This window comes from Cordyceps militaris (genome assembly GCF_000225605.1).
Source record: "Cordyceps militaris CM01 unplaced genomic scaffold CCM_S00001, whole genome shotgun sequence".
In the NCBI taxonomy this organism is placed as follows: Eukaryota; Fungi; Ascomycota; class Sordariomycetes; order Hypocreales; family Cordycipitaceae; genus Cordyceps; species Cordyceps militaris.
Window position 1 is genome coordinate 3,249,981 of NW_006271969.1, and position 22,287 is coordinate 3,272,267.

Sequence of the window (22,287 nt, forward strand, 5' to 3'; positions counted from 1 at the left end):
ATTACCATCTCCCTTTCTAACCGTATTGCCAATAAATCAAAGATTCAGCCAATCAACAAGAAAAAAAGAACTCGACGTAAAATATGGGTATCCCGTAATCAAACGATTAAACAAATAATAGCAACCGTCATCCGTTTCCGCTAAAGCAAACCCAAAAAAGAAGCTTCCAAGTACGAAACAAATAGAATCGAGACAAAGCTCTGCAGGGACCGTCATCCGCATAAGCTGCGCATAAAACGCAATGAAACCACCATAATACACATCGACGCCAAATCCGCCTGCCAAGCCGCCGTCTTCCATTTAAAATAACTCTTCTCCGATGCCTCTTTCTCACAGGGCCTCGCCAACACCTGGACCCGTGGGCACTCTCGGCACTGCCTCAATCGGAGACGGTGTCTGGCGGAGAGGCTCCAGATACTTAGACTCCTCTCCCATGACATCCAACTTCGTCCCGGGTGGTAGTCGCACGCTGCCTCGCATGCCTCTAACAATCTGCCCGCTCTCCACCCGGTCTTGGATCATCTCCTCCAGCATCTTATTCATTTCATCCACGCTCTTCGTCCGTCGGCCCTGACTTTTCGTCGGCGTTTGCTCCGTCGCGACTCTTTCTACCTCGGGGTTTGAGAATCGTACCTCGGCAGATGCATCAGCCGTATCGCGTGACCGTGCTGCGCTGCGCAGAGCTGCCAGCATGCGGTCCTTGTCATCAAGCCTGGCTCGAAGATCTGCGATTTCAGAGTCCTTCTCTCGGAGCACCGCCGACACGCTGTGATCTTCTCCGACCATGATGCCCTTGTTCGGTGCTGACAGACCCACCGACGTTCTTGACGAGCTCGCACGACGAGCTTGGAGCAGTCGCTTCTCCAGGGTCGCAATGTACCGGTTCTTGTCCGCCAAATCCGCCTGAAGTGCATGGTTCTGGGCCGTAAGCGACGCATTGCCATCTCCAAACTCGCCCATACTATCTTCCTCCGTCACACCATCGCCGCTCAGTCTCTGCACTCCGTTCGAGCGTCTTCCTATCGTCGATGATGAAGTAACCGACGTCGTACGATCAAGCAAAGATTCACGTCCGCCGAGCGAGTCACGCCCTGCGAAGGAATCGCGTCCACCTAGAGACTCTCGACCTCCAAACGAGTCGCGTCCGCCGCTTGGTGTCGTCATGGACGATCGAACGGACCCCGTCAGAGACAGTTGGGAGAATCTGGCATACTGGCTAAGCGAACTCAGCGAGCCACTCGAGTTCACTCCAATCGATTTCGAGCTCAAAATGAGACGGTTGAGGTGGTCGATACGTTCTTTGAGGGCTGTGCGCGCGAGCTGCATCTCCAGCATCTGCTCCTCACGTCTCTCGGCGGCCTCAATCTCAAATACTCTCTCTTGCTCCTCATCACGGTCTCTTTCCGTGGTATCCTCATCGCCCTTGCCCTGCTTCCTCTTCTTCTTGGATTGCGCTTCCAGCTGCTGTCGAAGATCCACAATTTCCATGCGGTAACGCTCCAGTAACACTCTAGCACCACCTTCGCCTCCAGAACCAAGAGCCTCTTCTGCCTTCTTGGCATGGCTTACGATGCTGTTCTTTGCTCTGCTCGCGAATTTGAGCGTGTTCAGAGTCTCCGTTGTATGGCTGTTGGCGGCTGCTGCACTATTGGCTGCTCCAATCTGAATGGTACAGAGAATACTGACTAACGAGTTACCAGCAAGTGCACCCTGCAGCAATCTCGTCAGCTTCGAGTCGCGGTACGGCAGATGCTTGCCGTCCTTGTCACTGCCTTTGCCTTCTTTGTCCTTCCACTCCGAGAGCTTGGCAATAACAGTTCCCAAAGTGAGAAGGCTCTTGTTAATGTGCGCACCTTCCTGCCGCCGCTCCTTGGATTCGGCGGCCTTTTCCGAACCAGCAAGATCAATGAGGCTCAGCGTTGAGACACGTACACCGCCAGGAGGGATCCCAGAGCGCTTATGACTCTCAGAGGCAGAGCCGGGCAGGCGCTGACGGCTTTCGACGACAATTTGCACGACAGCATGACTTCGCGAACTGCGGGCGTTGAACTGCGTGCTAGCTGTTCGGCGGGCCTGGTCGCCTCGAGCAATAACTCTTAGCAACTGCGTAGGGCTCTGCACAATCTCCTCCTTCAACGGTGTAGCATACACGCCGCGCTTGCTGTCTTCTCGCAGCTTGATTTCCTCTTGTTCGCCACCACCTGCTGGCATGCTCAACAAGTCGTGAATCCTCTCGTTGTATATCTCCAAGTAGCTCACTCGGAGGAGAAACTCGCGCGAGGGAGTTTCACGGATATAGGAGAAAATGTCGGTAATGGCCAGGGGAATCACACCGGGATGCGTGGCGGTGCCCTGCATGGAAAAGGTTTTGCCTGTTCCGGTCATGCCGTAGGCAAATACAGTTCCGTGGTAGCCCTCCATGACGCGTCGTACAAGACGTTTTGCGATGTGGTCGTATACTCGGGAGTTGTTATCGTGAGTGGTAAATACATTGTCTGTGGCCATGTTAGTTAGGGTTGGTTGACGCGTGTTCAGCCAAACATACCGTAAGTATGGTCTCCTCCTTCTTTTCCTTTATATGATATCAAAGATTTGCGTCCATCCACCATCCATTCCCCCTCGGGATTCTGGTCCTTTCCAGAGGCGTCAGGACGGACGCGAACGCTGACAACAACGTTGCCCTTGCCCTCGGATTTGGACGATCGCTTCTCAGAGGCCGTTGAGCTTTCGAGGGTAGAGGCACCATCCTCTGGCTTTTGATTTGACGTCTCCATTGGATCGTCGTATGTGGTGGCAGATGTTGAATATGAGTCCTGAGCCGAGGAGCTACGGCTCTGCGTCGGCGATCCAATACTAATGAGGCCGTCGGACATGCGGATCGATTTGCCCTCGCCGCTGCCGTTGAGCAGGCTAGGTGTGGTGGGTGCGTATGGGCTCTGAGATGCCAAGTCTTTCGGCAGCTTCGACTTGCGAGGGCCTCGAGATGTCTTTTCGTTGGCCAAGGGGCTAGGAGGAAGACTGCTGGATCGCTGTTCTCCGCGGGGAGGGTGAGGAAAAGAGTGAATGCTAACACTCTTCCTCAAAGTCTTGCCGGCACCGTTTACGGGCGTGGCAAGTCCCTTTAGCTGGGGCAGCGTGGTCGTCGGAGCTGGCGTCGGTGAATTCAAGTTCATAGACGGCGCACGAAGGCCGCTACGAGGTGTTGTGGGGTTGGTGATTGCGCCAAACGGCCGAGGAATTCCTGGAGCAGGACTCGAGGAAGGCGATGGAGGAGCAGTGAGGGCACCTCCTGCGGATTTTCGGGACTTTGAGACTGGCAATGCCGGGAGGGCCATGTTTGGCGGCCCGTTTGACGGCCGCGATGGGCGGGGCAGAGTGGTGGCCATTCCGGTGGTGGGTATTTATATATGTATATGATGTGAGAGTCGGCTCCGTTGGCGAGCTTTGGTGCTGTTCAGCGACATGCAACTGCAAACCCAAAGCAGACGAGAGGTTGGCGCTCAAAAGCACGAGCAGTCCATGAATAACTGTCGATGGAGGAAGCGTCGGCCACAGAGTCGGTAGCGTCGTCTGCTGGTCTGTCGCACAAGGGGAAAAGCTGCTGGCGCCCGGAAAGAAAGAAAAAAAGGCGAAGGAGCTGGTTAGCCTGTTTAACAATGATCGACTAGCCCCTAGGCGGGACTATAGGCGAATGTCTTATGAGGCGGTGAAGTGGTCGCCTGCTGATGGATCTAGTCGCTACCTAACTAGACGGGGTTGTTAGTATTAGACCGGCGCTGCAGCGGGACGCATAACATGTCGGCAGCAAGAATAGTAGTCAAGAGGGAAAATATGAAGGTCGCAAGGTCGCCTAGGGGGCCTTTGCCGGTGGTGGTGATAAAAGCGAGAGGAGCAGCGAGTCGAGGCCGAGTCAACAGCAAGTAGTGTTGCTCCTCTGCCTACCAGGACCAGACAGGGCTTGCAGCGAGGATGCAGCCAGAGCAAGACTTGGTGTGCACGACAGCGGCGCACAGAAGCAAAACCAAAAGAGTATTGCACGAATCGATGACATGCGTCTCGGGCACTAGCAAGCTGACCAAGGAGAAAAGAAAAGAAGCATACATACAGGAGTGGGTGGTAACGAGGTTTTCTTTTTCCAGTCGTTAAACGTCGGTAGGAGGTAGGTAGTAGGTAGGTAGGTTAGTTGGGCCGTGCTACCAAGAATGTAAAGCAGCTGTCACAGAGCGCGTGGCTAAGAAGCGAGCTTGCACAGGTTGTCTCAGCACAACCCTTGATGAGAAACAGGCGGCAAAAGAAACGGGAGAGGCGAATGCGACGGAAAGAAGGGTCAAGAGAATTGGTGATGCAAAAGTAGTGATTCTGGGGAAGGGAGAAAAGGATGAGGGAAGGGGAGGAAGAGTACGGATACGGTTTGGCAGATAATACCTTGCTGGTAGGTACCTACACGGAAGAGGGCAAGGAGAAGGTCTGCAGCGGAGAAGTAGGGTGGCAGTGGGCTTGATGAGGCGAATGAGTTACGTGTTTGGGGTGAAGTACCAACCAGTACCAGTAACTGTGAAGCAGCCCCTGTCTGTTGACTCTAGTTACAGTGCCTGTAAGGTACCTGAAAGACATCCGTTTAGGTGGTGTGGCGCGGGTACCTGACAGGCGCCAACAGTGGCTGCTCCAGACTCTCACTCCACTGTTCCGTCACCTTACAGTGTCGGCCTAGAGGCTGCTAGCGTCTTTTCTGAGCGCAGAGAATCGGCAAGCCACAGAAGGCCAGCAGCTGAAAGTACCTGTTTGGCACCTAGCACCAGACCTACCGCCATCCCTGGTCAATCATGTCCACTTGACTACCACTTTATTTTCTTTAGTAATAAACTCTGTTTGCTTGAGCATGAGAACTGCAGGAGAAAGAGCCAGGGTCGAACACTGAGCGGGTTCCGATCAATGCACCAGGAGACCCAACGATAGATGACAGACGGCTGATGCATACATGGAAAAGAAAGGAGAGCAATTCCGACAAAACTGCATGAGACGGAGTACTCGGAGCATCCTTCATCACAAGGCAGCGTGTTGTAACTGGGTGACTGGTCAACTGGCGATGGGGTTACCGGGGACCAACCCTCTAATTACCGTAATTACCATGAACAGGGATACTCAAGAAGCAGGACAATCAGCAGTCGACAACTTGCTCCGGTTGCGCCTCTTGGCTAGATCAGGGGCCGGTGCCGGGGTCTGCCCTGCGCTATTGGGGGTTCGAGTCGAGCGAGACTTTGAGGGGGAACGAACATGGTTGGGCCGTTCGATTTGGGCTAATAAAACCCGAGCAGCAGCTTCCCGCAATCTAGTGGCGCAATCACACTGCAGGATAGTAATTACCAGTAGAGGCGGTGGTTGCATGTTCCCGACCAATTCGCCCCTTGCAGCGCTGTGCAAGACACGAGTCTGCCCTATCGGAATTGAAGAGCCCAATGCACCGCGCATCTGTCTTTTTCACAGCTGCCGCACCCCTGACCCGTCGTCGCTGCACGTCGTCGCTGCAGGCCGCACCCCGGAACTGAGCAGTGGTGCAGCCTACGATCCCCGCTTCACCAGTTAAAAAGGTAACTAGTTCATTCGTATCCGTAGTTACTATGTACTACTCTGTAAAAGGTACCATGGATTTGACTTTTGAGCAGACGCCACACGAAGCGAATGCCCCTGAGAGCGGGCCGAATGCCACTTTATCATTGTCGCTCTCGCTAACGGACGACTGAGTGCCAACATTGGCTGTCAGGCTCCAGGCTCTTCAATTGCCCCGCCCCTCCCTGTACTAGCCCGACGCTAGGACATGTAGTTCGCTGCATCACCGCCTTTCGTCACAGTCGCTTTCAAAGTTTCAGCAAGCAGCTTTTTTCTTAACCAGCACTCGATCCATCACGCCCGCTTTCTCCCGCTCCAACCATCCTGTTGGTACTACAATGTATAACCAGTGGTGCTTGGTGCTAGTCAAATACGGCAACCGCACGAGAGCCTGCCGTCAGACTCGGAGCTAGACAAGGTCGTATTCTTCCAAAGTGTACCAACAATCCAACATATCCGATGCCTTCGTCTACTATCCGCATCAGTTATCAGTGAGGTAGTTATCTCGCCAGTACATAGGTAGATATTTCTCTAAGCACTGCTAACACATGGCACGTCCTAGGTATTGCCCACCAACAGGCAACGAACGGCCCTTCATCCAACATTTCACATCCCTACAAACACGCCTCCATGAACCCGTCCGAGACATGCAGCCGTTCTGATGCACAGATCACCCTCGGTCTGACTTCCGTCCCAACATTGCACTACATATGACCGCCAACACGCAGTTTTAGCTCCGTCATCCCTCGCCAATCAACTTGCCCATCCGAGCAATCTTGCACACCAAGATCACGACGCCAGGGCTCCACACTCTGCCAAATTTTCTTTCCAGCGCTCAGACACACGCACGCTTATTCGTCCAGCACCAGTCTCCAGATCCGTCGTCTGTCACGTCTTCATCAAGGGATTTTCCAGCGCTGCCATTGTGGTGTCGCGTCTCCATTCCCCGCAGCGATTTAAACAGGCAATTACCTCGTCTCCTGTCGGCAATCCTCAATAATTAGGTACGACAGAGAGAGGCCTTTCTCCATGCCGACTTGGCTGCCCACTCTTACCGTCTTCCGCTCAGGCTTCAGGCCCTGTCTTATGCGCCACCCCCGGCTCCCACCGCTGCTTTCCAAATTTGCCATTCATATCTTGTGTTAGCTGCCCATCACTGGGGCCGCGATAGTCTCCCCACTGAGGAGCAATGCCTAGGTACCGATCTTCTTAGGCAATTGCATCTGCACTCCTGCGGCTTGAGTCCTGACTCGCACGCTATTGCAATGGTCACCTCTTCGTCGCGGCGTTTATAACCTCGGGTCTAGTTAGTATAGCACTAATTAATGCGGCACGACTATCCGTTCGGATATGCAGCACAAGATGCGGGTGCCTGAGCCTCAGGGGAGGAGGATAGCCATGCACCGACAACCATGTCCTCAATCGACAGCACCAGTGTGCCACAGCTCGTGCTCAGTGACCCCGGCAGTCTTGTCTTCACCCTGGTCGCCGCTGTGACAAGCATCAAGTCGCTTACCCAAGCCTCACTATAAATTCGATGTTCCAGTGCGAGCGCGGCATCGCCAGTGCATCTACGGACAGAACTTGCTCAATGTTCATGATAAGGCCGAATCTTTTAAACGAAAACAAGAACAAAGCCTGCGCATAAACTGTTGGCACCTGCCACTTGGACGGCGACATGTGGCCAGGTCAACATCAAAACTTTTATTAAGCCTGACTTGACGTCCCCGCTCTGCTACAGAAAACACTGACAATTGCATCTGTAATATAGTCTGTACAGAGTGATGTATTCGTACTTTGTACGCTTTGCACAACGGTCCTGTTGATGCCGCTGTCATCCCAGCATCGTACGGCCGGCCAACTATCCTCATGGCCGTGCGCGCTTTTCCCTTTCCTTGCCTGGCTGACTTGAGTCTGGGCTGTTCTACATTAGCGATCGACAGTCGACAGCACATTTCTGCGCCGACGTCGTATCAAGTCCCGGCACTTACATCCCCCTCGTTGCTCATCAAACAGGAAGATGTCTTGCAGGATGGAGTCGTCCCCCACGTTTTTGGAAACATAGTGGCACAGATTGCGTCCCATCACGAATGCAAAGACGAGCAAACCCCAAAAAAGTTTCCGGAGCAGACATCGGTGGCGGTCCCGCCTGACTGGCGTCACCTGAAGCACAGTAGCGCAGCTTGCGCCGGCCAGCCGGCAAACGGGCTGATGCCCTGTGCATGCCCTGTGTAGCTTCTCATCATCCCGAATGATTCACACCGTCCGCCTGGTAATAACTCCAACCGCGGCTCGTTGGAGTTGTGTCAACGTTTCTGTCTGTCGTGAGCAACGTATCAATAGTGTCACAGAGTCATTCTGCTAAGGACTAATTCTTGCCGGGATGAAGGGTCAATCGGATGACAGGATGTGCTGCCATGGCCAAGCTTCCGTGCACAATATGCCCGCCTGTCTTCGCACACCATCCCTGCCCATCATGGCCAGTCCTTGTCCTTATTCCCCGTCCTTGCGGTGGTTGTTGCGTCATTTACATCCTCCGTCGCACTTTGGTGTTGCATCGATGTTAATAACATGTAACATCGTCTTCTCGTCATCTCCGATGTCTATGTAATTCCTGCATGCCGAAATAATCGGCGCGGCAGCGAAGCTCTCCGTATGGATTGGGACCAGGAACCTCATGGTATAGGGGGTATTATATCACACACGAAACTAGCACAGGAACCACGAAACTTACAAAATAACCACGAAACCAACAATGCAGCCACAACATTCATGATCGAGTCCCAAAAACTCAAATTCAAATTCAACCTCCCAGGGCGCGCACGCCGCGACCAACCGCCCCTGTCTGGAAAACCTCGACGACGCCGAGCCCGACGGCCTCGCCCAGCACCCACGCCCACTCGGCGCCCTGAAGCTCCTTCCACCTGGGCCCGTACAGCCCGCCGCCCTCGAAGCGCTCCCGCAGCCAGCCTTCCGTCCCCTCGCCCCAGCGCGTGCGGCCAAGTGTCTCGCGCAGCCAGTCCATTGCCGCCCCGGCGAGCTTGAGATGCCGGCCGTGTCCGGGCACCGCGATGCGGTAGTAGTCGTCCTCCTTCTCCCCGCCCATACCGCCGCTGCCACTGCCGCCAGCCATGTGCAGCGCATTCTGCCCGCCGACCGCCCCCAGCGAGCCCGACGCGGCGGCGGACGCTCGCTGAATCGACATCTGCGTTGTGCGGTCCTCGGGCCGCTGGTGCAGCGTTGTCGCCGGCCCGGCGGCTCTCGTTGCGGCACTCGTCAAGAACCCCGCGCGCACGAGTTCATCTGCCTGCTCGTCGCGCAGCGCGCTTCGTTCCAGCGTCTGCGCCGTCGGGCGCGCCGCCAAGACACGCACATAGGCCTCGGTCGTCGCCGCCGATACGCTGCTGCTGTTGCGCAGCATCCCGAGAAGTAGAGGCGTCTCAATGAGGGCCTCGCCGGCGGCGCCCCGGCGTTCCACGCGCACGCGACGCAGGGCACCCCGGCCGATCAGCTCTGCGATCTCGCGCTCGACGCGTGTCGGGCCGCCGCGCGCGAGCATGGCGTGTACGTGGCCGGTAGTGATGAGCGGCGGCATGGTGGCCTGGTGCCGAAGCAGTGCGGTGCGTCGCGTGGATGAAAAGCCGGTCTCTGGGACGGCCGTGAACTGGTGTGCGCGAATGTGTCGCATCGCTTGGACGACATCACGCAGGGTGAGCTCCGTGGCGAGGAGGACGGCAATACCAGCGTCTTCGAGCCTGTCGGGGAAGAGTTCGTTGTCGTCGTCCGCTTTCTGACGTGGTTGGGAGGCAGCAGGCCTCTTGCGCGGTGAGGATGATGGTGTGCTGGTCGCAGAGGACGGCCGCGCGCTGGCGGGTGGGCGCGACGGCTTTCTGACGCGGTTCCCGCCGCCCAGTATAGAGTGTAGGCTCTTTGGCATCGTGAATGTGTGAAAAACTATTTTGTCTGGCGCTTGAACTCTCAAGTGGGAGCATCACTCCCGAGCAAGTTGTATCTGCTCGTCGTCGGTGGTGAGCCCGAGTGGCAAATTGGTCACGCTACCTCGGGATATTAGACTTGTCGTGAGAAGAAAAGACGTCACCATCCGATAAGTATACAAGAAGTGATGAAAGAGGCAGAATAAGGTCACGGAGGCACCGTGGCGCAGCGGAATGTTGGTGTTGTCGAAGCAGACTTTGAAAGCAACACTCGATGAATAATTCCCTACCCTGCAAGTCTGCACTCCGTCGCGCTAGCGTGCCAACGTCCAACATCGACAGTCCCTCGCCCTCGTCAACGACAAGCTTCTTTACTTGCCAGCAGCCATAATTTTTTTTTTTCGATCCTAGTCCTCACCATACACACGCCAACGAGGGCACCGCCACCGGCATCGACGACACGGGCGAAAATGGTGCGCCTCCATTGGGCCGCATCACATGTGCTGATACGCCGCCCGACGTCACGCACCGCTCGCTCGATGACCGGGCAGAAGGCTCTGGGACCAGCTTGTCGGCGTCTCGCGCGTCGCGGGGCCGTGGGTGCTGGACATTGTCGCCGAGTATTTTGAGACGGCCGAGGTGCCCGCCGACAGAGCTCACATGTAATGCGACACAGGGTGTGTGGCATGTTTGAAAGCCGTTGTCTGCGCATCATCAGAGAATATGGGGCTCAGATCCGTGGTACGACCTGCTCACATATATATCAAAGATAAATAAATATACCTGGAAAAATACCACTATAATTACAGTATTCAATTTGGCTGGAATGCAAGGCTATGATTGTGTGCCACATGGCTGGCAAAATATGGTGTTGCTTCGCGATAATAAAAAACAAAGATACCCCCCCGTTTCCAAACAACCGTATTTGTACCCCCCTCCATTAATTACCCAGCCGTGGTCAAAATGTACGACGTAATCGAACTCATGCGCTCCGTCGTCAGCTTGAGCGAGATGCGCAGCAGCTCGCCCGCGATATCCGGCCTCTCCTTTTGCAGCTGCTCCCACGCATCGCGGCTCATCAGCCAGGCGACGCAGTCCCTTTCCACCGTGACCGTGGCCGTGCGGTTCGTCTCGGAGAAGAACGGTAGCTCGCCACACGTGGTCCCGGCGACGATGTTTTCGCACAGCCAGCCCTGCGGCAAGTCATACTCGGCGCGCAGGATGCCGCGCTCGAGCAGGTAGAAGCCGGTGGCAGGCTCGCCGCGGCGAAAGAGCGTGGTGCCGGCCGCGTACGCACGGCGCTGGAAAGACGTGGCGGCGGGGAACCAAAAGTCCTCATTCTTGTCGCTCAGGCCCTGAAAGATTTGCAGCATGAGGCGCAGCGGCTCGTTGAAGCTTTGCCACTTGGGCGGGCGCTGCGTCGCCGTCGTGTGCAGCGCCTGCTGCGCGGCGTGCACCAGGTGCGTCTGGCGCGGCGAATTGAAGGGCGGGTCAAACGAGGACAGCTGCGGTGTGGACGAGGATCCGGCGGTCGGGACGTCGAGATTGGCGGTTGGGACGCGCTCGGGGGAGTTGATGGCGTCCTGGCTGGCGTATAGCGTCTTGAGGAATTCGTTTTCGCAGAACTCAAGCGCCGAGTTGAGGTCGGGCAGCATCATGACTTCAATCTTGCCGCTGCCAATGCCCACCGCGCGGAGGTTCCGGCCGAGCTGAGAGGACGCGTCGACGCCACTGAGGATGAGTAGGACTCCTCTCTTGTCCAAAAGTCGGGTAATGGTGTTGAATGCTTCGCCAGCGGAATAGTCCAGGTCGCTCACGTGCCACAAGTCCAGAATCAAAAACTTGATGGGGCGACTGGCAAAGGCCGCATCGTCGAGAAGACCTCGGATCTTCTCTTCGACACTGACAATCGTGCCAAAAAACAGGTATCCGGTCAGCTTGATGATGTAGGTCTGTTGGCCGACACGGTTCAGATAGTGATGCTGCGAAGGGTTGCGTCGAACCGTCGAAGAGACGACGTCGCCGTCAAAGGTCGCACGGATAGCAGAGACTCTGGACGTTTGAATGACGAGCGATGCAAAGGCGAGAACAATCCCGACACCGATACCGACGACAAAGTCGTAGATGCCCATCACCAATACAATCACAATAACCGTAAGGTACTCTGCAAGCTTGAGCTTCTTGCGAGGGAGCCAAACGGCTTCCAGCAGCAGCTCAAAGCCCAGGTCAAAAATGAGAGTACCAACCATCATGACGGGAATGTAACCTATCATGCTTGGTCCAATGAGCATAACAGCAAATGTTAGCGCCGCCAGCATATACCCAGCCAGGCGCCGATTTCCACCAGATCGGATCACAAATACAGTATTGGCATAGACCAGGTAGTTCTGGATGCTTCCCATGCAGCCGGAAATGAAGTTGGAGTATCCGTGCAGCTTCAATTCTCGATCTAGGTCTGCATTGTCCTCGCCAGTGTTGAGGGCCAAAGCAGGCACATTAATAGGGACATGGAGGATGCCGAAAAAGGTCAGGGCGAGCATGGCAGGAACTACCTGGATAATGGCACTCCACTGGACAAGATCAAATTCTGCGCAAACGTTAGCGATCTTTCCATATCGAGAGATGCGGGCAACTGACTGTAAAGAGTGTAAAAATACCACCAAGGCTCTCCTGGGGGTGGCCCCCGGAAGATCCAGCCTTGGTCGCGAAGATTGTCAGTCTCGAGCGCATCAATGGCTGTGACGAAAATGTAGAAGACGATGGGAATGGCGAGAATGAAGAGAGGCAGGAAATACTTTGAAATTCCTTTTGTCTGGCCCCAGAACAGGATAATGGCGAGGACCAATGGAAAGATCCAAAGCAGTACCGTCTCCGGTTGCGTAAGTTGCTTAAAGGTGTCGAGATCGTACTTGATGTTTCCATCAAGACGCGCTGACACCTCGAGTCCAGTGGAAATTAGGAAATAGCCGACACCACCGATGCAGCCGATCAAAATATGACGGGGAATGAAGCCGACCATGAAGCCAAATTTGAATTTGCCCATGAGGTAAAAGACGAGCCCAGTCACCATGGAACTGATGGCATAGGCAACAATTGTGGTCGCAATCACAGCATCTGGGTTTTCCTCGCCGACAATGTCGAGAATCTTCTGCGCCATGTGGTGGAAGAATGGGACGACCTCGATCAGCTCGGAGCCGACGGCGCCTTTGAAGATGCTGCCAGTCGAAAAGACTAGCTGCGAAATGATGGTGCTCACGTAGTAAATGGAGATTCCGGCAGATCCTAAGTGAGAGAACAGAGGTGTGCCGAGAGGGAAGAGAATCATGCCGTAGGACAAAGCATCAAGAATGTTGAGAAGAAGGCCCACGGTGACAGCAGGCAGACATTGTAGCGGCTCTATGAAAACTTGCTGCGCTACGGCTTTGCCGTTCCATCGGGTTGGATTTGTTGCCATTTTGACGCCGTGCATGAAGCCGGATTTCACCTCCTGGGTTTGCTCGCAAACCTTGCCGAACCAATTGTGCTTTGCTGGATGCTGCTGACCCTCGAGGGTAGTCTCTGCTTCATAGCTGGATTCGGAGGAGACAGAAAGTAGAGGTGTGCGTTCCGTGACCGGTTCCTCGATCGTGGGAACCTTGAATGCGGACTTGGGAGCGCTGACAGCCTCGCTGCTTTTAGCCGCAGGCAGTGTCTCGGAAGCGATCGATTTGGAACGTTCAGCTTTGGGCGTGGTCTCAGCGTCTGTGTCTGGTGGAGATGCCCGCTTGAGGAGATTGGCCAAGACGGATGGCCCGGGGGCATCGTCGTTTGCTGGCCGTTCGGTGCTCTCACCCGGCGAGGCGGGCTCTGAGACCTCCGGTATCGCAGGGGAGCTGTGTCGCACGTCAGGTACACAATCGGCGGCGTCTTCCTCGGCGGGAAAGACGTCGTGGACGGAGGATCGCGAGCGCTGAATCAAGGCCCGGGCGCGCTGGGAGCCGTCGGAAAGAAAGTAATTGGCCAATTCGGCTGTATCTTCACGAACTGTGCGAGCATTCTGGAGGCTGTCTACTGGAGCTACGCCGAGTTAGTCCGGGAACACGCGACACGCAACGATGAGGTTGCACAGGAAATTTCTGTCAATGGAGACTGTGTGCAACATACCCAGGTGGTCGTGTGATACGCCGTGAATAAAAGACCGAATAGGTTCGCGGTGCGCCTGGCTGGAAAGGGAGGAGGAGAGCGCTGGCGGCATGGCCATGGGTTGGGAGCTCGCCTGGGACTCATTGGTGATGGTGCGCGCCAAATCTGCCTGCGAAGACGATACACTGGATGCCCTCTTCCTCCAAGAGGAGAAACCCGAGGCGGAATTGGACATGTTTTCCAAAAGAGCGCTGGGTCGTTGGCGCAGCTTCAAGCCTGAGCCTGGGAGTGTCGACGGCGGGCCTGTCGTGGCGCTGATCGCATGCGGCAGACGACACAGGGTGTAAGAGGAAGGGGGGGGGGGGGTTTCGGAGGCTCGGGCTACAGCGTTGAAGTAGTTGCCATTCTTGAAGTCCAGGGAGGATGCTAATGTGATTGAAGAGAGAGGATTCGACAACAATGAGAAGAAGGAGTAAGCCCTCACGACGAATGCTGCATGTGCAAACGGGAGGATTTCTTCGAGCTTGGACGGAAGACCTTGCTTTCAATGAACTCCAATTTCCAGGTGGAGTTTAGCGCTGAACTAGGGCGGGGGAGCCGAATCTGTTGGTGGAGGCTGAAAGATAAGGACAAGAGTATGAACGAGAAGAGTAGCGGGAAAGTGCGTAGCGAACAAGATATTATACCTAGGTATATAATGTCGAGATGGACTAAGTGGCATTTTTTTATCGGTTTTTTTTTTGGAACTTATACGAAACAGTCCCCTGTACGTGAGTAGTTCCTCCGGTCTCTCATTTGTAGTAATATGATTGTCGAGGTGCTGCAGCCACTAACTAAATGCTACCAGGTACATTGAACAGTGGAGTCTGGTGAGTCCGCCCGTTGCCAAATGGAAATGGATGCCGAATGATTGGCGATTTTGCACCAAAGCCCATTGCAAAGGCCGCTATCGTTTCCGGTGCAGCGCCCACATGTACGTGATATGCAGCTTTGCCCCAGACAGACCCCGCTGCGTCCAAGTATTGGATTCGCCATGTACAGTGGGTGTACAAAGTACCTAGTTACTCCGTAACTATAGCAAAAAAAAAAAAGGCAACCCAGGGACACCCACGCATTCATCACAAGAGTTCGTCCACACGGCTGATGGAATTGGAGCTTTGTTGGCTATGTACAACACCTGGCTGCCCTGTAAGATAAGCATACCCTCGGTACATACATACCCCCCTCAATCGGCATTGATAGTGGCATTTAAGTTAAGCCACGCACGCGTCTTATGCGCTGATTGTGCGCTTTTATCTGTCGCCTGGGGCGAGCTTGTGGAGTAATCGCAATCGCTGCTTGGCGGCGGCAATCATCAAGGAAGCAACGCTCATAGAGCCAGCCCCAAGTAGGTAGCCAACTCAACAGCTGCAGGCGTGTCATTCACTACGCGGATATATATTTGGTCGGACATGACGGCCCGCATCCCTCGAGGATTCGGGTGCTGTCATCGCAGCGTTAAATGACGTGTGGAACTGACCACGTCAAGAAGCAGGTCAGCCAAGTGTTTGCCCTCTTCCTGGCACTGCATGGCTATCGTCATCTTCTAATTCACGTGAGCCATGTTGTGCATTATGCCGTCATTTTCCCCCTTGTATCGCATCACCATGTTGTGTTGCACCGATTTCTATCGCTGTCGCGCCATGGGCCGCTCGGCGACACCAGCTTTAGCACGGCCGACTTTACTTCATGGCTACAATCGCCACGTCTTTGAATCGCAAAATCAAGATATCGGTTTCCCAAGATTGAAAACTCCGACCCAGGATATTGATAAACTATAATATACTTGCTTTCGCTCCCCTCCCGCGTCCCTTAACCGATCTTTTGTAAATACCCTTGCGCAATCAGTCTTTCCACATCGCCCTGCCGGACAAAGAATTGACTATTCCTTGTCAAGTTTATCGCACTGCATCACAGTTAATCAGGGAACGCCGTTTCTCAACCTGCACCTGAGCCAGCCAGCAAAGGACAAAAACCCACCCGTATTCCGTCTGTATCTCACCCGCTGCCTTGAGCACGCGCACGTCAATGAACAACTCCCGCGGCGGCTCCAGACTCCCCGTGAGATCGACATCCGTCCAATGCCCCTTGTACGCCGCCAGTAGGTCACTGTACTGCCGCACGTAGTCCTCTTCCTGCGGGCTCAGGCTGCTTGTCCGCCCCTCGCCCACCGTCACTGGCAGCCTCTCGTCGTCGCTGTCGCCGCCGCCACCGCCGCCACCGCCGCCGCCCCGGTCGCGCACCTGCTGGCTCGACAGGTCCGCGACATCGGCGCCGCTCCAGACAATCTCCTCCAGCTTGTCCGTCCGCGTGCGGTGGTACGCCAGCAGGCACCGCTTGTTGCGCCGCATCGACAGGTGGTTCACCAGCAGCGTGCACGCCAACGCCTGGTTCGCCGCCGGGTCAAACGAGCCATGGAAGGGCTGAAGCAGCTCTTCCACGTCCTTTTCCAGGCCCCGAACCTCGCGCGTCACGTCGCGCACCATCTCGGGCAGGTACGGCGGCAGGTGCGATAGGTTCTGCATGCGCTTGGCGTGTTGCACCTGGTGGTCGCGCCCTCGGGGGTCAGCCTTTCGAAACGGCGGAAAGAAGCATTGCTTTGATGACGGCGCAAAAACGTACCAATCTAGCCCCGGTTTCACCGTACATCGTGGCGTATTGTCAGATGTAAAAGCATGGCAGGGTGATGAAGGAGCCACGAGGTTCCAGCTTTGGGCGGAACCGCGCCGAGCTGCCACTGGCACGCGTCTGCCAATCAGTGTCTTAAATACCCCGCCAAAGTCGGAGCTCTCCATGACATGACCCCGCCATTGACATGCGCAACTTTGGCCACACTGGTTTGTCTGCAATCCTCCAAGAATAGGCTCATGGTAATAAACCAAAGGGAAGCAACTAATACATGAGGTCCTCGTCAAATGGCTATAAGGGAACTCCCCAGTGTACATATGCAACCCTGCGCCTGGCTATAATTTACAGCCTGAGCGGCACGTATTAATAACTACCCACAATCTGAAAAAGCGCCTCAACTCGCCGACATCTGGGAACTACTGCGCCGAGTCGAAAACGCAACAGGCGACATTTATCCACTGCGAACAACCCGTTAGAGGTAGCTGTCTATTTTTATTTTTTTGTGCAGTCTATGAAAATGTAATGGTTTTGATTTTTATTTTTGTTGTCGTAGCCGGACCCCGCATCCCTAGCCCAAGTCATTAGGCATCAATTCGTCCGAGTCATCATGTCCCACCCATCATGCATCATTACATCTGTACCTGCAGGCAAGCAAAAACAATTACAGCTTCTGCATAGCAGCAATATCTGTAGACTGGACGTAGTCCTCAAAGTCCTGGATCTGCTCCTGGAGCTCGTCCAGGGAGACCTTGTCGTCCTCAACGACGAGGTTGATCTGGAGCTTCTTGATACCGAAACCAACGGCAACAAGCTTGGAAGCACCCCAGACCAGACCATCCTTCTCAATACCACGGACAGAAGCCTCGAGAGCAACCATGTCGGTCTCGTCATCTGATCATATTGTTAGCACTTAGATTACACCTTTGTAGCAATGCTTGTTCAACATACCCCAGGGCTTCACGTCCATGGTGACAACAGACTTGGCAATGGTCTTGGGCTTGAGGGCCTTCTTCTCAGCGTAAGCAGCGAGGCGCTCCTCACGGATTTTGGCGGCCTCGGCATCCTCCTCCTCATCGTCGGAGCCGAACAGGTCGACATCGTCATCGTCCTCAGCCTCGGCAGCCTTGGCGGGGTTGATGGTGAGATTCGCAGACTCAGGGCCGTAAGTAGAGTACGCCTTGGAGGGGTCACCAGGGAGAGTAGCGAACTCGCTCTCGTGGCTGGCAATGTGCTTGTACCATCTAGCGGCGTTGGGGTACTTGTCGGCGGCAGGGGAGGTGCTGAAGGCCTTGAAGACGGCAACATCAGCCTGCGAAGGGCCGTAGCTGTAGTGTTCTGTCAGCATTTTTCGTCTGCAAGCTTCTAGACGATTGCTGGGCAATGCAATGGGTTGCGTTGGACATTGTTCAGAGATGCATTTCTGCTGGTTTTTTCGTCTGTCGGCGGGTCTTGAGTCCGCCTCCGAAACACGGACCAATTGTTCTCATCATGTAATGCGAAACGGGAACGGAAGAAAAGGCCAGCAAGGCGACAAAAGACTTACCCTACGATGTAGGAGCGGGTAGCAACCCAGTTGTTGAGCACTGGCAATCATGGTCAGCGGCTGAAGCGGTGTAATTAAACGCTGAGCACTGCATCAAGGGACATACTGGTAGCTCCAGCATCGGTGAGAAGATCAGCGAAACCCATTTTGATTGTGAAGAAGAGAGAGTCGAGTCGAAAAACTGACGAGGGTTTGAGGAGAAGAAATAGGAGGAGGTGGTTGTCTGGTCGATGTGGTAGGTGGGGTTGAGGATTTTTTTTTAACCACAATCTGGCGAGGGGCCACTTGTGGCTCAACGTGGAGCGTGCAGGGTGCACCAGTTTGGGTTGGTCGGGATAAATATCGGGCCGCTGCCGTTTGCAGTGGTGGCCGTCGCTCAGGCCTCTCTAGAACCTTGCCTTGTTACCAACTTACTAAGAGCTCCATCTACGTAAGAGGAGCTGTAGCCTACCTATGTACAAGGTACCCGCTTCTCTGGGCACCACCTGCCAGACTCATCGCGTGGAAACATCAACCACCATCCTGCATCTTTCCCAAGCATCGTGCCGATAGCTTCCTCTGCGAACCCCCCTCCGGCAATCATCCGCAATCATGGTCACAGAACTCGTCATCTTCAAGGCGGGCCGTTGTGAGGTCGACGTGTGTCCCTGCGCCCGAGAAGCCTTTATTTTGTTGGTTGCTAACGATTGCCGCTTCAGACGACCGGCTCAAGCCGTCCGTACAAGGTGAAGCCATTACCAGAGCCTGGATACATTTCCCTCCACTACGAAGATGGTACGCTAGCGTAAAACTGCGACTGATGATGCACGCCACTGACCCCGGCTGCAGAGCTCATTAAATTCTGCTGGCGACTGCGTGACACACATGTCGATGAAGCCGAGCTCGAGCTTGTCATGGTGCCCACGGACGGCACCTTTGTTCCGTACGAGTACGATGCAACGGCCCAGCCGACTTCTAAGACAAATGGCCGCATTTTCGTCCTCAAGTTTGCGTCCTCCTCACAGCGCTATCTGTTCTGGCTACAGTCAAAACCTCAGGGCAGCGGCACCGACGCTGGCTACTTGAGCACACGCGACCGCGAGGTGGGAGATCTTGTGAACCGTATCTTGCAGGGCGAAGATCTGAATACCTGGAGAGAGGTCGAATATCTCCGCAACATGAACAGCCCGGACGACGACGACGAAACTATGGAAGACGTCCAGGGTCAGGGCTCAGCATCCCGTCAACGTCACGGCAGTGGCGGTGCCGGTGCTGGCGCCACAGGAGGAGATGTCAGAGAAGAGGGCGAAGAAGCGCGAGAAGGCGGCTCCGACGGTGCGAGAGCGTAGGTCCATTCTTGATTCTCTTAACATTGCCCATTCACGCCGGAAACGACATACTTTGCTTGGCCAGGACGTAATAATAGATTATTTTTTCCTCTGGGGCAAAGATGAAATGCAATCGGCGTAAAAAATTGTCTAAACCCTCGCGCGTTAATGTAATCCTTGCTAACAGTCGTTCTAGAGCCTCAAATGAAGCAACAGATGCGAGTGCTGCCGTTCAAAGATTCTTGAGCTCCATCTCGGGGACCAACCTCAGAAACAACTCAGTACAGAGACAGCACGCTGATTTACCATACCCTTATCTCAACCATCTTCTGCCACCTCCGATGACGATTCCCATGGTGACTGAAGCATCTGAATGCTTCCTGGACTCTCTTCTCAATTACCTGCCGCCGTCAATTATTCTCATGGCTGCCGACGCCCCAATAGCTCATAGCAGCACAGCAGAGCCCGATCAAACGGCTGTTGAGGCGGCCAAGACAGCGTTGTCCACCGCCCAGAAGCGAGATTTGATCACAAGAGTGCTGCGTAGCCCTCAGTTCCACCAGGCCCTTGGAACACTGACAATGGCTCTGCGAGATGGTGGATTGCCCACCATCGCTGACGCCCTTGGGGTCAATGTTGAAAACGGTGGCTACATTCAGCAAGGTGGTATGCCATTAGGCGGCGGCCATGCTATAAAGGCATTTGTTGATGGTGTCATCAAGTCAGCCAAGGAGAAGCAGGATTAGGAACGACTTTCTTTGTTCGGTAGACACCGAGGTTTCTTAGCTATAGTAGCTGTCTTATTAAAATAGACGTACGCAACTATGGGCAATGAATTTTGAAGTTAATCAAACGTATGGGTAAGGCATACCTACCTCCTAGATATATCTGGAGGTAGGAAGGTACCTAGGTACTAGTACTAGGTACCTGGATTCACCACTGTAGCTGGTTGATGCTTTCTTTCAATTGCCCCACGTACCAATTCTAGTGCTGCCAGGCAGAGGTGACTGCCTGTGCCAGAAGCTCTGCTCAACAGCACCGTGACAAAAACACCAACATCCCCGGGCGCGCAATCACGAGGCGAATCCTCACAGATATGGATGCGCCTTTTCCTACCGACGTGCAGGAATTCGACGGCGACGACCGCATCTCCTACTCGAAGCTCGACAGCAAGTTCATTGCTGTTCGGGACGACGGTGCTGAGTTCGAGTTTGATGCCGATCGCCGCGCGTGGCAACCAATAGAAGAGCAAGAGCTAGAAGAAAACATCTCTACCCAAGAACTACTACAGGAATCCCAAGGGGCCGCGGTTGGCGCTGGAAAAAGACGGCACGACGACGAAGAAAATGGATTAGAGGTACGACGCATGATGGTCTTCCTCGAGGCTGTCACAATTTTACTCGGGACATGAAATCAGTGCGCAAAGATACTGACCATGGAAATCTAGTCACAGGACTCGAAAAAGCTGAAGCCCAAAAACAAGAAGGCCAAGGCGCCTTCGCAACCTAGACAAAACACGGCCATTTACGTCACCGGGCTCCCCCCCGATGCGACGATCGAAGAGGTGCACGAGCTTTTCTCGCGCAAGGGCGGTGTGATTGCCGAAGAAATCGATAGCGGAGCCCCGAGGATCAAACTGTACAATGACGCGGACGGCAACTTCAAGGGTGATGCGCTCATAGTCTTCTTCAAGCCCCAGAGCGTCGAGATGGCCATAATGCTGCTCGACGATACCGACTTCCGATTAACAGCAAGCGGCACGCGCGAGGGGCGCATCCGGGTACAAGAGGCCGACTCAAGCTACAAAAAGGTGCAATACGACAAGGACGGCCCGGGAAAGGGCGAGGACGGCAGCGCCAAACCCGATACCAAGAGCAACGGCAACGGCAACGGAGAGCGCCGGGCGCCCACCAAGGACCGCAAAAAGATTATCAAAAAGACGCAAAAGATGGACGCAAAGCTGGCCGACTGGAGCGACGACGAAGCGCCGGCCAACGTCCCGCCGATCAGCTCGAAAAAGGACAAGATGGTGGTGCTGCAGCACATGTTCTCGCGGCAGGAGCTCGAGGCGGACCCCGCGGCGCTACTCGAGATTAAGGAGGATATTCGGGACGAGTGCTCCAAGCTCGGCACGGTGACGAGCGTCGTGCTGTACGACGAGGAGGAGGACGGCATCGTGACGGTCCGGTTCAAGGACGCGGAGTCGGCGATGGCGTGTATTAACCTCATGCATGGGCGAAATTTTGGCGGCATGAAGGTGGAGGCGGCGCTGGCCACGGGCAAGGAGCGGTTTCGGAAATCCAAGGGGGGTAATGATAATGTATCTGATTAAGCTCAGGTGTGTACGATGCTTTCTTTGTACGATATATCTTAGACTTGAATAGTACTCGCAGCGGACGAGGTCATCATTTGACCCACGTCGATCTTTTGAAATCATGGCATCTTTTATCAGCATCACAGTTCTTGGTGTCCTGGGGATAGTTACAGATTCATACTCGTGCTGTCTTCACTAAACATCTACCAAGCAGCGTCGCACTTGCCATTGCAAGACTATGTAGCAGAAGCTCAGTTCAATCTCGCAGCGTCTCAGACCAGAAGCGTGCTAGCCGAGATAGGACGCTCAATTGCAAAGATGACCACCATGGAATATGTCACCTTTGCACTTGAGTCTGCCGCAGCAGTCCACCTTGTGGCTGCAACGCTCTCCCTGCTTCCCGCAATGAACGACCGCTATTGTACTCCCCGCCCAGTTAATAGCCGTACTCCAACATCGATATCTTGGTAGAGTACGTACCAATCTCCGTGGAGTTGGGCATGGCGGCGGCGGTGCTGAGCACAATGGGCACAAGAGCAAGAGCAAGACGCATATTGTGGTATTTCGGCAAGCGGTGGATGGGTTGGCAGTTTGTGTACCAGGTGAATGTTTTCTCTCGTCGTAGGAGGGGAAAGATACAATCAGCTTGGCGGGATAGGCTTTGTTGAATGCTGCGCCTCATCAGTGCAGCGCCACTTCTGCGTGATTGATTCTCCAATAGCTGATTAGTGAGTATAATGTAGACAGCAAACGGAGAAGAACCGTGACATTTAGTCGGAAGAGGAGAGCAAT

At 54.6% G+C, this 22,287-nt stretch overlaps 6 protein-coding genes across 6 annotated transcripts; 2 read left to right on the forward strand and 4 right to left on the reverse strand.

Moving 5' to 3' along the window:
• Positions 1–330: 330 nt before the first annotated feature.
• Positions 331–4,811, reverse strand: CCM_01045 (kinesin family protein (KipA), putative; the record flags this gene model as incomplete). Its single annotated transcript, XM_006666203.1, has 6 exons — positions 331–2,495; positions 2,546–3,241; positions 3,315–3,578; positions 3,943–4,063; positions 4,106–4,213; positions 4,806–4,811. 6 exons carry the CDS (start codon positions 4,809–4,811, stop codon positions 331–333), a joined length of 3,360 nt encoding a protein of 1,119 aa, XP_006666266.1.
• Positions 4,812–8,410: 3,599 nt separating this feature from the next.
• On the reverse strand, positions 8,411–9,544 carry CCM_01046 (uncharacterized protein; the record flags this gene model as incomplete). Its single annotated transcript, XM_006666204.1, has 1 exon — positions 8,411–9,544. The coding sequence occupies one exon, from the start codon at positions 9,542–9,544 to the stop codon at positions 8,411–8,413; it is 1,134 nt and encodes a 377-aa protein (XP_006666267.1).
• Positions 9,545–15,601: 6,057 nt separating this feature from the next.
• Positions 15,602–16,352, reverse strand: CCM_01047 (DNA replication complex GINS protein PSF1; the record flags this gene model as incomplete). The annotated part of the gene is made up of 2 exons (XM_006666205.1): positions 15,602–16,273; positions 16,326–16,352. 2 exons carry the CDS (start codon positions 16,350–16,352, stop codon positions 15,602–15,604), a joined length of 699 nt encoding a protein of 232 aa, XP_006666268.1.
• Positions 16,353–16,992: 640 nt separating this feature from the next.
• CCM_01048 (elongation factor 1-beta) lies at positions 16,993–18,020 on the reverse strand (the record flags this gene model as incomplete). Its single annotated transcript, XM_006666206.1, has 4 exons — positions 16,993–17,222; positions 17,280–17,656; positions 17,875–17,914; positions 17,981–18,020. 4 exons carry the CDS (start codon positions 18,018–18,020, stop codon positions 16,993–16,995), a joined length of 687 nt encoding a protein of 228 aa, XP_006666269.1.
• Positions 18,021–18,465: 445 nt separating this feature from the next.
• CCM_01049 (adhesion regulating molecule, putative) lies at positions 18,466–19,927 on the forward strand (the record flags this gene model as incomplete). The annotated part of the gene is made up of 4 exons (XM_006666207.1): positions 18,466–18,513; positions 18,573–18,648; positions 18,703–19,198; positions 19,378–19,927. The coding sequence occupies 4 exons, from the start codon at positions 18,466–18,468 to the stop codon at positions 19,925–19,927; spliced, it is 1,170 nt and encodes a 389-aa protein (XP_006666270.1).
• Positions 19,928–20,277: 350 nt separating this feature from the next.
• Positions 20,278–21,513, forward strand: CCM_01050 (nuclear mRNA splicing factor-associated protein, putative; the record flags this gene model as incomplete). Its single annotated transcript, XM_006666208.1, has 2 exons — positions 20,278–20,538; positions 20,629–21,513. 2 exons carry the CDS (start codon positions 20,278–20,280, stop codon positions 21,511–21,513), a joined length of 1,146 nt encoding a protein of 381 aa, XP_006666271.1.
• Positions 21,514–22,287: the final 774 nt, after the last annotated feature.